This window comes from Alternaria ventricosa (genome assembly GCF_023758065.1).
Source record: "Alternaria ventricosa strain BMP 2768 chromosome Unknown scaffold_11, whole genome shotgun sequence".
Taxonomy (NCBI): Eukaryota; Fungi; Ascomycota; class Dothideomycetes; order Pleosporales; family Pleosporaceae; genus Alternaria; species Alternaria ventricosa.
The window spans coordinates 1572-15156 of NW_026055691.1; the positions used below are offsets into that span (position 1 = coordinate 1572).

At 53.5% G+C, this 13585-nt stretch overlaps 5 protein-coding genes across 5 annotated transcripts; 2 read left to right on the top strand and 3 right to left on the bottom strand.

The window, feature by feature from the left end:
• Positions 1-4495: 4495 nt before the first annotated feature.
• Positions 4496-5668, bottom strand: J4E93_006479 (uncharacterized protein; the record flags this gene model as incomplete). Its single annotated transcript, XM_049344392.1, has 2 exons — positions 4496-5259; positions 5314-5668. The coding sequence occupies 2 exons, from the start codon at positions 5666-5668 to the stop codon at positions 4496-4498; spliced, it is 1119 nt and encodes a 372-aa protein (XP_049198046.1).
• A 1460-nt stretch (positions 5669-7128) lies between these two features.
• J4E93_006480 (uncharacterized protein) lies at positions 7129-8155 on the bottom strand (the record flags this gene model as incomplete). Its single annotated transcript, XM_049344393.1, has 3 exons — positions 7129-7802; positions 7861-8020; positions 8066-8155. The coding sequence occupies 3 exons, from the start codon at positions 8153-8155 to the stop codon at positions 7129-7131; spliced, it is 924 nt and encodes a 307-aa protein (XP_049198047.1).
• Positions 8156-10523: 2368 nt separating this feature from the next.
• J4E93_006481 (uncharacterized protein) lies at positions 10524-11306 on the bottom strand (the record flags this gene model as incomplete). The annotated part of the gene is made up of 1 exon (XM_049344394.1): positions 10524-11306. One exon carries the CDS (start codon positions 11304-11306, stop codon positions 10524-10526), a length of 783 nt encoding a protein of 260 aa, XP_049198048.1.
• A 221-nt stretch (positions 11307-11527) lies between these two features.
• J4E93_006482 (uncharacterized protein) lies at positions 11528-12414 on the top strand (the record flags this gene model as incomplete). Its single annotated transcript, XM_049344395.1, has 2 exons — positions 11528-11876; positions 11912-12414. The coding sequence occupies 2 exons, from the start codon at positions 11528-11530 to the stop codon at positions 12412-12414; spliced, it is 852 nt and encodes a 283-aa protein (XP_049198049.1).
• A 247-nt stretch (positions 12415-12661) lies between these two features.
• On the top strand, positions 12662-13453 carry J4E93_006483 (uncharacterized protein; the record flags this gene model as incomplete). Its single annotated transcript, XM_049344396.1, has 1 exon — positions 12662-13453. One exon carries the CDS (start codon positions 12662-12664, stop codon positions 13451-13453), a length of 792 nt encoding a protein of 263 aa, XP_049198050.1.
• Positions 13454-13585: the final 132 nt, after the last annotated feature.

Sequence of the window (13585 nt, forward strand, 5' to 3'; positions counted from 1 at the left end):
CGATAACAAAGACATCTCTGCATACTGCCCGACGATGCCAGGGCATCTGGTCATTGCATCCAGCTGGGGGCTGCAAGTATTGCTGCTCAGCTCCTTTTCGTGTTCGTCAGCAGCGCTGGCCGCGGCGGATGAAGACGGCAGGCCCCACCAGGGCAGCTTCCGACATTGCCACATGCGCGTCAAACCTCCTTCCATCTCTTTCTCAACGATCCTCATTTTCTTCAATATCCACGACCATCAGTCACATCTTCCTATCTCTTTTTTCTGTTCCTGTCTAGTCTTCGGTATGCCTCCGGCACTTTGCGACGACGCGGACTTGCTTTTCAGATCTTTTGCCAGATAGTCCATTCATCGTCATTTCATCTCGCGTCTCGCAGGCTATCAGGCAAGCAACCGCCGCTCCTTTCTCCGACATAAAAGACCCGGACTGCGGTTCGAGAAGAGCAGGGAGTTGGTAGCGGTTTGGTCGCAGGGCGCGAGGAGCGTTTCGAGAAAATTCCATTCCGGATGAAGAATGCGACACATTTGACCAGTCGCCGACACTGTGCCGCCTTAGGCCCGTCTTCGCAGCCGGTTGCGCTGCTGCAAGAAGCCTAGAGCAGGGCAAATCCCATGGCCGCCATGACGGCACCACATCCAAGCTTGGCCAGGTGTGCATCGTATCCCGTCTGATCGCCGTCTTATTGTCTTGCCCCCGTCTGACACGGCAATGAGATGAGGCGTCTTCAGTGCTTCCCTCCAAAACTGCCTATCGTGTCCATCCACCATTGCCATTGAAGACCGGCCAGCTGAACCTTACGGAGGATCATCTGTTATGCGTCCACTCGCCAAATCGCACCAAAAGCTTTCCCATTCGCAACGTGGGTTCCGCTCGACTCTCTTGACTGCTGCCGGGTCTGTCATGTTTTGTTGTAACCTGGCATATTCGTACGCCAAAGACGTGTCTGGAATGCTCCTTCTATGTGTGAGAGGCGGCTGAGGCAAGCGATCGACGTTCGTTCGTATGCGAAGGGCGGCGCGTTCAAAGTTGTATGCCTGCGAAGGAGACAACGTTGCGATGCGGTCGTCGGCGGAGGAGGCCTCTGGCTACCTGTCAGTGTGTACTCAAGATAACGCCGCTGGGTGAGGCGGGCGCAGAATTCCGTACCATGTTGAGGCCAGCTTGAGCAAACATGCAGTCGCCTTGAGCATGGTGTTCCTTGTCCCCACGCATCCGGACTGATCGCCTGCTCTGCTGTCGCAAGGGTACTTGTGGTTCCGTCTTTCTCTGCGGGGAGCTCAGCGGCGGACGTAGGTCGGCGTTCACGGCATAGCGGCTTCGAACGCGAACAGTCTCAGTCCTCGGCGACCTGCTGTTCCCAAGGCAAGAGGGTTCTCTTTGCCTGCTGTCGCTCCAGTCGCTATGTCGCAGAAACTGTAGTCTGTTGCCTCCTTTGTCCTTTCTGGGAGCCAGCGGCTTTACTCTGCGCACTGCGACAAGAAACAAGATCGAGACCTCCTGGACTGCTACGCTGCTTCGCAAGAATGAGGAGCTCGTGAGCTGTCCGAATGTGCCAGTCACGGCGGCCGCAGCATTGCCCAGAGGCGTCGGCGCCGCCGCCACAGTCGCCTGCCGTCCTGTGCGTATGCATAGCCACTTGCCGACAGGGCGACAGCCGTCAAGACCGCCTAACGGAGAGCGATGTGCGTCGACTCGTTCCTCGTGTTCGTGGTGCTGGCGCGAGTGTGTTCAATGTTGGGGGTGCGGTGCCGCGGAGGTGATGCAGACGTGAACCAGCCGCAGCGGCAGGCCATCGATGGCCTGGAGTGGCAGACTGAGTTGATGCGGCTCATCTCTGTCGCTGCCTCTAAAGAAGGAAGATGTCAGTTGTCAAGCAGCACATTGAGTCTGTTGAGATCTACCCCGCCGCCGACCAGGAGGCGTCAAAGCCGCGACTGAACAGTTCTCTCTCGATCCGCCACCTCCGCAGAAGCCAACAAGTGACACACCCAGGAGGAGATGAACTTACAGTGCTGCGATGAAAGGCGGTTCATGTATCGTTGCTTCCTTCGCGGAGCGCTGGAGCGCAGACGGGAAAGTTGCTTCGCACCGCATGCCTTCGTCGGCAGAGCGACCTCAGGTGCAATTTCCGCTATCCTGGATTCGGCAAGACTCATCACGACGTCGCCGCAAGCCATTCGGATGCTCATTTCGTCGTTTCGGGGTGATGTGGTTTGCGTCGTGGTGTTGGTCGCGGGGGTGGTGGCGGAGTCGCCAATGAAGTTGCGGACATAGAGCTGAGGCCCCAGCACCTTCGCCTCAAGTTGCGAACATCAAATCGACCGACTGCGTACAGCGCCTATGCCTGCCCTCGCTAGGCACAGAGACGCTCGGTACTGCAGCACAGCTGGAATCATACCAAAGTCTACATCGGGGGACGTCTCAGTGCGCTTGCTAAAGGCTATCCCTTGTCTCAGACTGGATGATGACCGCAACGCATCAATAATCGTGGCTGGCCAAGTCGACATCCGTAACACGTTGACAAGGCTGCACTCAGCCTGCAAGTAAAGATTGCGCCGACCGCATGTGCCGCTAAGTCTAGAAGGCTGCGGTCACTGGAGCAAGTCAAGCTTGAGACATGCACGTGTAATCATGATATGCTGTTGAATCTCCTTCCTTCCCAGCACAGAGTTTTGGGGTCATTATCTGGCAGTACCAGTCTCGTTGGCTGCGTGTCTACCCCAAAGTCGAGGTTCATTTATTGAAGGTACACGCATGTCTGCAGTTATGCTATACAAGCTGCACTATGACGCATGTCGCTCGGCGGTGTCATTGAGTACTATTCGCATAGTCGTGCCATTGATGGAACAGAAGCTGGTGGATGGCACTGCAAAGTCCAGAGATTGCAGCCGATCACATGCCATCTACATGAAGTCAAAGGAAGCCACGAAAAGCACACGATCATAAGTGCTGATCAGTCTCTTGTTCGTACATATTGCACAAACGAATGGGGCTATGTACAAGCCTCGTCAATGCCCTTGAATGTGTTATCCTACGCTCAGTCAGGGGTTGGAAGATGACTAGCCTACACCAGTAACACGACCTTATCGTCGGCTGATGGAGAACGAAAGTCGAACAATCGACTCGCATTCGACGTTGCTGGGTGAAGGAGCGCGATGTCCTGCGCCCGCCCAATCGCCCGCCCACCAACAGTGAAGCCACAAGACCAAAATCTTGAAGGCACACAAATCAACTAAGGTTCGTTGGATGTATAAAAAAACTAAATCGTCTCTATTTCACTAACTAGTGGTCATAGGAAAGGATGTAGGTGCCGCGGGCACCGAACCTTTTGCTGTTTCCGCATCCATATCTTGTTTTTTTGCTCCCGCGTTCGACTCTTCCTGGAGGCAAACAATAAGTTGTGTGGCTCGCTTTTTGCCCGCCGCTTCACCTCGGCTCCGCGGTCTCTGTCGGGCGCAGACGAATGTTTTCACCGCGTGGCGCTGGCTTTGCGGGCATTGCGGTTCACTTCCTTTTTGTTCCTGGAAGGGCCCGTAATCGAGACTCCGCCAATCTGGGTCAGCATGTTATACTGAACACGTCTCTCCTGACTTTGTTGGCTATATATTTGCAAAGATTCGTCGTTATTCCACTAACTCGTGAAACTAGGAGAGATGTAGGTGCCCCCATTGGGGGCACCGAACTCTTTGCTCCCGTGTTCGAATCGGCGCATGCTCGACATTAAGTCGGGTTTCTTGTTTTTTGCTCGCGGGGGCTAATTGAGCGCGACTGGCTGCATTGATACACACGTGCCATGCCGCCTAATGCCGTAGCTTATTAGCACATGAGCGATTTGGCGTATTCTAGATCTAGTATCAGAGATTCTCGACAGAGGCATAGTAAGTATGCGGCACGGAGGGTCTTGCAGAACGGCAGCGAGAAGACTCTTGAGGTTGTTGGTACCACCAATGGCACAGAAGACGTGCCGCGTGCAATAGACAAAACGTGATACAGTCGAGCAGTTATGTTCGATGACGATCCTGCCAAGTGTCGCAATGGCGGCAGCTGGCAATAAATGAATAGGAGCATGCTGTGTACATCACGAGAAGGCAGGCCGTTCGAAGGACTTGATGACTTCGGACGGCTGGGGTCGGTCGAGGGCTTAATGTCCCCTGTCAGCCGCGATACTCCACGATAGCATCATCTTTTGGACACACAGTCTTGGATAGCGCTACGCGATCTGCTGATACGAGACTGTACAATTTGTACATGATGTCTGGAAGTTGCGATCTCACGACATCTTGGTGGGGCGAAATTGACCGATGTGGCGTTAGTACCACGCTAAGACGACTTCACCAAACCTCAACACAGCGGAGAGAGGCTCGACGATTGCGATTAAAAGACATCACGATTGAGACTATTGCATGAAAAGATGCAGGTTTCAGGAAATTGGGATCATTGTTATGTCCTGACATATTTCGACTGAGCCATTTCACCGGCTGCGGCTGCAGGCCGTCATCCTTCGCTGTCCTTGCCTTCGACCACGTAAACACAACCTGAGAAGTCGTCTTCACACTTCCACGAACGAGGAACTCGATCTCTCAAGGCTCGCAGGAACCTCCTGTGGCCTGCGCCCATGCATCCATCAGCCACCGCCTGATACCTGGTTATATCTCCAGAGCTTCCCTCTTCTATGTTTTGAGTTCGAGTATAGTCGAGGAAATATAGCTGTTCAGCAACATCAAGAAGATTTGACCGAGCTTGAGTGGCCATTAACTCCAATATGGCTTCAAAGTTTGTAGGCGACATGTCGAAGAGCTCTGCGCGCCCCCCGACTTCCTCGACGACCTTGTGTATTGCGTTGTCCATTGTTCGAATGTATGCCTCCGTTTCTAGAGCGCGAGTCGGTGTACGTCCAAGCTCCTCCTCCGATTGACATTCGTAGTAATGGTAGCCGAGGCTTGTGAAGGATTGTGTCTTGGATTCCGGGCTGAGGGCATGATAGACACCTGCGTCCCTGAGCCCCTGGATACGACCGTATTGAGCCGCTGTGGGGTCAAAATACGTTCCGGTATCGTTCAACCGGGCGGGCTTCTCTGGGCGACAGAGGTTGTGTTCGTCAGTCGGTGTGATCCTGAACATGGAGTGCCAAGCGGCGACGGGTACTCTGAGCATAGGCGGTTCCGAGCCTTCCTCCTGCCAGTAGGCGACCTCTACCTCTTGGTCGGACTGGACGTGGTCGACGTGGGCTTCGTGTACTTCTATCGAGGTGGTAAGACCTGAAAACGTTAGCCTTAGTTTGGGTCTCGCTGGATGTAATGGCGGATACAAACCTTCGGTGAAGAAAGCCACTGTCGGCGCGAAGGCCTTCAGAACAAGGACACATTTGTTGTGTGACAGATAGGCATGCCTTGCCTTGAGGGAAAAGGATTGGTTCTCCAGTACTGATACCTCGCCTGGATGGCCTTCGATATTGCGCACTCCTATGCAGAGTGAACTTCTGCTCTCGTCGGTAACCTCATACATGACTAACAGGCGGTTCGTCGTGTCGCTGAATTCGAGAAACAGGCGGTTGACGATGCGGTCGACGCGGTACAGATCCCGCTCCGCCCTCTCCTGGACGTGAGTGCGGACGCTGCGGTATGTGCCATCTTCGAAGCAGACAGGAGCCCCTGGATGGTCTGCCATTGCGTCCTGCGGTTCGGGGTCCGTTTCGAGTGTGCGAGAGCACATAGTTTGACGGCGGCCGGAAAGTGTTATGGGTGTCGCGGAGGTGAGAGATATCGCGCGATTTGGGAAGGGGATAGCGGGGTTTGTGTCCAAAATGTCGTTCACAGGAGACGGTGCACGAGCGGAGCAAAAAGAAGGGTCCAGCTGTCTCACTTTCTCACTCCAGTCACTGTCACCGCCGACGACTTGTCCGCACAGAACAAATCCCTGAACTACGCCGACGATGTCCTCTTTCAGCGCATCTTCAACAGCCGGACTCACGATCGAAGAGAGTCTTGAACTCTTCCTCATCGCATTCAACGCCGCCGTGGCCGTATTTCGCCCATTCTCTGTCACTTCCTTTGGCGCCAGCAATCTTGTCAAAGATCATATACTGGTGACACGCGATCGCCAAAGCCACGGCCAAGTGCCCGTAGGGACCTCAGAAGCGCTCAAGATCTCTTACAAGAAGCTGAACCTGTGCGACACCTTCTGCACGATCTTCTACAAGGCGGTCGAGACGCGACTAGAATGTAAACTTCCTGATCGTAGCTTTGACGCCAGGCCCTAGTAATTAACCTCAGTCCTACAGCATACGACGCCAAGGTCGAGTATGCTATAATCGAGAATCCAAAGCCGACCCAAACCCTCCACATCCGCAACGAAAGGACCTCGATGCGCCATTCAGTTCTTCTCATCCGCAAGCAAGACGAATCCGAGATCATCTTTGATGACACAGCAGAGCAATTCGGGTGGCCAGCGACGATCGCGATTATAAGCGGCGACAAATTTTGGCCTCATTACACCCATGATGGGCAATACAAACTCGACTTGCACCACAGAGATATGAGTCTGGAGAAGACCACAAAGAGTTTTGCCAGGGATATTGGCACAAAATCGGGATCAGCTTGCGCCAGATGCTGCAGAGCTTCGACTGGGCGATGCTGGAGGGTATGGCGACTAGCGATCGAGAAGACTACGTACGTGAGAAAGCGACGCAAAGGGCCCAGGATGCTGCTCGAGCTTGTTGGGGATAAAGAAGACACATAGTCCTTGGCTAGCTGTCCTATCGGTTGCTTGCCGGCTTGTACGTAGGCAATCTGTACTCCGCAGAGGACAATACATGCCGGGTTTCATGCTGCGGAAGCTCATCGTCAGCCTCAGAAGCTGTTTCATCTAGGTGATATCAGTGTACTGCGTGAATAGTATACGAGAACCGCTGTTTTGGGCGTGCGTGTGTTCAATCGTCGGGGACGCCAAGGCTGAAAGTCAACCAGAAAGACATCTCAACATTGCGTAGCTGGAATCACGCAAAATAATTTGCAGGATACTTGGACTCGGATGAGCTTGTAGGATTCATCAATGGTGATTGTAAGCACGGGTCATTGAGTTGCGGTGTAATGATTTAATTGGTCTTTGCCCGCGCGTAAAGAAGTTACCTAAGAAAGTTGATGCCGCGTCACCCCGAGTCCCGACGCTCGCTCCAAAGACTCCATGACCTTTGCATGACCGGCACCCATGCAGGGTTTAGCCAGGGCTTTCCAGTGTGTGTTCCTGTCGAGATTGCCCGGGATGTACTTGTTGTCGAGGTAGTTCACCAGGACGTCGAGATCCGCCTTGAGTGAGCTCAGGATATCATGCTCCAGAGTACCCCACTTGTCATCATTGCCGCCCCTGATGATGTCCTTCCATGCGCAGCCAGTCATCTTCTGGTATACCCGGTTGTTGACCGTTCGCACGATCGCTTCGGTTCGGAATACTATGCGCAGGGTGCGGGAACGTGACGAACTGGCTTCGTTCTCGTGAACGCTGTTGAGGTGTTGGGAGTAATTGTATCCCAAGGAGAAGAACTCTATCGGCACTTTCACTTCCTCGTCCGGGTATGCAGGGTATTCTCTGACGGGGTATACGCCCGCGGGTCGTAGGTACTGGGGCGCTGAGGGGTCGATGTAGACGCCCTCTCCATCGTCGTTGGGGGAGGTGATTTTGAAAACCGTATGTACTTTGGCGATCCGCCTTCTCCTGCCGGTCGAGCTCTCGATGCAGACGACGGCTTTGATCTCGTAGACCCCGTGTATCTCCACCTCTTCGACATCGATTGGAAGGCGTAGTTCTGCGTCATAGTTTGTTAGCGGTGAGAATCTCTTGTAAACAATCGAAATACTACTCACCCTCGACTAGCCAAGCCAAAAGACTGGCTAGGAGCTTGCACGCAAAGACGCAGTAGTTGTGCGACTTGAATGCTTTGAAGCTCTCGTCTGTCACGGACCTTCGCTCTCGAGCGAGAATTCCGGGACTGATATCCCATTTGGGGCGGAAGCGCAGATGTAGCTGACCGCCCACTTCCCTCGCGCTCAGAAGCTTGTGCTAATCGACCGCTTCTGTGGTCATGGAGAATATGTTGACCATGAGCGCTCTTGTACGAGCGAAGCTCGGGTCTGGCTGCCGCGCTTGTTGGATGTTCATGTTGGCCTGGATTTGCTTGTCGTGTGCGGGTACGACGGGGAAGGTATTGATGAGAAGGCTTTTGGAAATGAAGTGCTCGGGACACAGAGTAGTTCTGAAGACAGGGTGAGGGCGGGGTGGGCGGCGCTCGTCAGTGGTGAAGCAGAGATATCGAGCCTGGTGTTTTGGTCTCGCGCTAGCCCCCGACGCTTCTCCGCCGGACTGACAAACGCACCAACGACTATCTCTGCGCTCGCATTACTGCATCCCGGTTCAATATTGATAGCACATGAATAGGGACTTCACGTCAGGAGTCACTTCAGGGGCGCCGTAAGCGTTCATCTGAATAGTCGAACGTGCAGGCTTTGAGGAGGTCAAAAGCGCTATCAAAGAGCATCGCCAGCTCAACAGTTACATGTTGGTGCAGTCCAGGAGCGCAGATACAGCGCTGCCTGCATTCATATCTTTCTGTTGCTCCGTGCCTGCCTTCGTGTATGCGCAGAAGGAGACAGTGCTGACAGCCAACACTCTCCTCGGCTCGCAGTACTGATACGATGCTCTCATACTGCTCAAAGAAGTCTCATTGCGAAGGGAATTATTATGCGATCCCAAAAGGGAAGGCAGGTCAGGGCAGGACTTGCAAGATGTCCGCTGGGCTACGTCGCGTCACAAAGCTAGCAATGCTGGAGCAGATAGTCTGCATTCTAGGAATGTGAATGAAGCAAAAGTCGACGCTGAAAAGACACAACACGCTCGTCGCGATCACATCAGGTTAATGCCGATTACTGTCGCCAGCGAACAGCTGGGAGCTCTTTGTCGGCGCTTTACAGCAGCAGGACGGATGAATGTAGGGGAGATGCTGCAGGCCACAGATATCGTTGTAAGAATAGAGTAAAGGGCATCTCGTAAGCGTTCTGACTGAGCAGACGCGGAGTGATGCGCAGCAAAGGCAGTGAAGTGCAACTTCGGGAGATGGTGTCACCGAGCAAAAACCTTGGTATAAGACTTAGACAAACACTATGAGACTGCCTGCAAGCCACAATAGAACGTGCAGAAGCTCTCTTGGGCGTTGTACGAGCAAATCGAGCCAATGTTGTGATGGGGAACGCGTCATTCTCCGCACTGTCACCTAGCCAATCTCCGCACCCCCGCCGCACTTTGCCAGGGAAAAGACAGAACCAAAAAGAACAGTTCGCCTCAGTCAGTTTGCTACTCCAGAGAATCGAATTAGCAAAAAAACCTGTATTCATAACTTTATAGTGCCTGGACACTGTCGTATGGAAAACCTGGATATGTTAGCGGGGTTCTTGAAGGTAATCAGAAGAAGCAACTATCTACCTGCACCATCCTAGTGATGGTGGGCCTAACTGTACAAAGTACACATCCTTGCCCCGGATGGTGAAATGTAGATCCGTTAGTTGTATTATATACTCAAGTGGTATCTGTGGGTATAGTGGGGCTGAAGATTCTCTGACCAGTCTCGCGGGGGTGAAGGACTGGCCAGAGCGGGCACAAACATTGAGCTCGTGCCCTTTCTGAGTCCCCCACGCGGCTAACAAGCCCCGCCACTTGTATTGATGAGGCTGCGATGGCCATGACACCTGTTACTGGTGTTTGACGCGTCACTGAGGATGGCTTCCAGCTTGGCAGCGCTTTTTGAGCTGACGATGACTTTGAGTCTTTCAATGAGCTTTTCAGTGCTTCAGCATGTTCGGAGCGCTCTATGCGTCTACAAAGTGTGCTACAGGTGCCATTAAATGGTCTGGTCATCTCCACGAGTTTATGCGCCAGCCTTGATGTTCACATCACGTCACTTCATGAGGCTGGGTTTCATCTGCAATCTCTGTCCTTGCAGCATGTTTAAATCACAAACACGATTAATATACGTACCAATTATCCGGTAGATCTGACCCAGTGGTCTCACAGCGTCTAGGAAAATGTTCAGTCTGCCAGCCTGTCGCGCAGCTTGATGCTGGTGACGTTGTGTAACATTCACGTCGTCAATCATCATGTGGATCTTGGAAGAGACATCATAATATGTACTGAGCTGCATTGATCTGCTGAGCGATTATATGCTGCCAGTTCGGAGACAGCGCATAGGCTGGTCTCCTTGCGCTGATCTAACTGCCCCGTGCCTTGCGCGCCGGCCTCCTTTCTACTTGGCTTCCTTCGAAGCGTTGCCCTGGCTATGGTTCCAGGTCCTTCGCGTCAATGAGGGTGTTGTAGGAAGTCGCGATCGGAAGGTAGGCGTGGCTCTCGGTAGAGCAGTCATGTTGTCCGCGCGGTGGACCTTCAGTCAAAGTCAAAAGGGATGAGGAGCCTGCATTTTGTCAATTCGTTGTTTTCCAGACCAAGACAACTCGCTTACCAACATAGCCTCCCTGGGCCTTCATACCGGAGTCTTCTTCTGGCGGGAGGCATGCATGTATGAGCCAGGCTTGCCATAGCCCTCGTAGTCTGCCACGCTGTTGGAGTGCCACCTGCCCTTCATGGCCTCACGAAGATCTTCGAACGCCTGAGCCCATCCAAGTATTCCAGACCTCTGCTGGTACAGTCTTATGCTGCGCGCTATCGTATCGTCCATTTCCTTCTCGGTGACCTCGGCGCCAGCAACGGCCAGGAGCGTCTCCACAGTGCCTGCCTTCTGGAAGACCAGGGCAAGAAGGAGCAGCGGGCTGTCGTCTTCGAACAGATGTGGCGCGTTGGTGAGCATCCAGCGGTACAAGTAGAAGTACCTGAACGAGATCTCCGAGGCGGGCCCAGTCAGGAGCATGTCCGCGTCGGCGCTCGCGTCAGCCTTGTTGGCTTCGTTGAAGGGATAGTCGTGCATGCAGGCGGCCACGCTCGAGACATAGGTCCCGCTGCCCTTCTTCGTGTGGGGAGCTGCTTTGATGCGAATGCGACAGAGTGGATGCTGGCCCTTTGGCTTGATTCGACATGCCTCCTCGATGGCTGCAAGAGCGGTGGGCCATTCTTTATCCGCCGTCAATGTCTTCGTCTTCGTGTAATAGTTCTCTGGCAGAGACCTAGATTCGCGTGTTAGCTGGCTCATTGATGGTTTGAGCTTCTGGAGAACTGACTTGAGCTTCGCCATTGGGTCTCCGCCGTAGTGATTGGCGCAGTCTTTCAGTATTGTCTCCAAGACCTGCTTCTGAGTGGCGATGGCCGCCATGTTGATTGTGGAGAAAGGGTTGGACTGAACTTTCGAAAGATGGCGGGTCAGTCCGAAAGTCTGGTCAAAGTTGTAAGTAGGCAGGGTACTCTGGAACTGTGCGTGTCCCCGTTTACGCGCTAGTTGTGGCACTCGGACGCCCACACCGGGAGCAGATGTGAAGGCAACTCTCACTACCCCCACCATTTTCTTCTACCAATCCGATACTTTCCCCCACAATCATGACCACTGAGTCTCCTCAAGCCGGCGTGCGCGTCGCAACTACCCTTCCAGCCCTTTCTCTTCGCCAGATTCTCCTCGTACACCTCATCATGTTCCAAGAGGCGCTATTCGGCTGCCATGTCTTCGGGATAAGGATATCATGGCTAAACCGACCGTCACGATCCGGTGTCCCGACAGCGGTCTTTGACTACGATCGATCGAAATTTGGGTGCCCGGATACAACACGACTGAGCTCAGGGAGTGAATATCGCGCAGTGATCTTCAAGCACTATTGCGAGACGTTCTGCGTCATGATGAAGCCTTTCGTCACCCGGCACCTCTGTGGTAAGGAACAAGGCCCGATGGATAGTATGCGCTCTTGAACAGTGACTGACAGCGAGCAGAGCTTCTCGGCATCGGCCACACGGTTACGTGGATCAATTTCATAGCCAAACCGCATTTCCACATACTCGCAGATTGGGCAGAGATGGATCAATTGATATCCCACTCCTGTCTGTTGGTATCCGATGGTAACGGTGACAAGCACGTCTTGGATGGCACTGCCGATCAATATGGACGAAACTGGAAGACACATTGGTTCATGGCAGCGAAGGAGCTTATTGCAAACTTTCTGGACCCTGACCACTCGGATCCTAAGAAGCACATTTGGGTGACGAACGAAAATGGGGAGATCACTGTGTGCGAGAGGCTTGAAGGCAAAGATTGTAGCCACGGAGAACGGACGGTTGGGTACTGGGTAGTCGCGCGCAGGCGTATGGAGCAGATATTCCAGGAGCTGAACTGGACATCTCTCCGTGGGCTGTCGGACGACGATGTGGAGGAACGTATCCGTTCCCTGAGCAAGGCCAAGTTCGAGGGGGCATTTGAGGACGCGCAGTCGAAATAGACGAGCCTTCCTCACGCGGCCCTTGATAGGCTGATGACTTGGACACAGTAGATAATACAGTAAATTTCTCATACATCTTGGTAACTATAAATCGTCAGTGAAGGTGCTCCAGAACTGGCAGGGATGCACTGACGTACCTTTAGCGCTAAAATCCAAAGACAAATTGTGGCTGCCCCTCCGTACCCTCACTGCCTCCAGGACGCCAAAACACTCGAGCAGAAGCCGTCCTCCTGCTCACGCCTCCATCATGACACCGGTCAATTCCACCACCACCGCACCACCTCTGTCCCTGGAAGAGGTCCTGCACGTTTACCTACGTTGTTTCGACGCCGCCGCTGACGCCGCCCCACGAGCCTCAGCCGCATACGCACGGGCATATAAAGCCAAATCTGTGCCTACCATAGTCTGGCAAGTATGGTCGACGGAAGACCTAAAGACTGACCCGCCTAAAAAGCTTGAACGCTTCTCCTTCCTGCCGCCGGGGCTCAACGAAGCACTCGCGCGGCAAAACATGTGCGACTGGTTTTGCATGGTCCTCGAGGAGGAGGTAGATAAGAAGGTCGGGGAATTGTTCCGTGGGCGCGCAGAATGGTTGAGATGTTGGCCGAGGGTCAACTTCATGACGACTTGGCGCAGTCTGAGGCATAAGCCTGTCGCAGTGCCAATGCACTCGGTCCTGCGAGTTACGACAGAAGACGGCCAGAGAGTGGTCATGGACGGTACCCTGGGGCAATTTCGTTGGGCGCAGTCGACATGGCTCCAAAAATGGACACAGTGGTGTGCCAAACGCCTAGACACCACCAAGGGGAACAATGGCTGGCATTTCGTTTCGAGCGAAGCGAAGCAGGAGGTATGTGATTACTCTGTGGATATAGCAGAGGGTTACTGGGCTACTATCTTCTGGAGGATGAGGGAGTTGTTCCAAGAGCTGGACTGGATGGAGTTGAGGAGACGAGAGAAGGATGAGCGTATCGAGTACGTCGAAGAGCTGGCCCGAGCAAAGTTTGCTGATCTTATCGTAAAGGCATTCGATGTCTGATCAAGGCTAGGACTGAGATGAGGACCGAGAGGAATAGATAGACATTCAACTTCGAAAACGATGAGAAATCACTGAAAGAATATGCATATGCACAATACCTGAACTATACAAGCCAAGCAGGCGCAGCCCCTA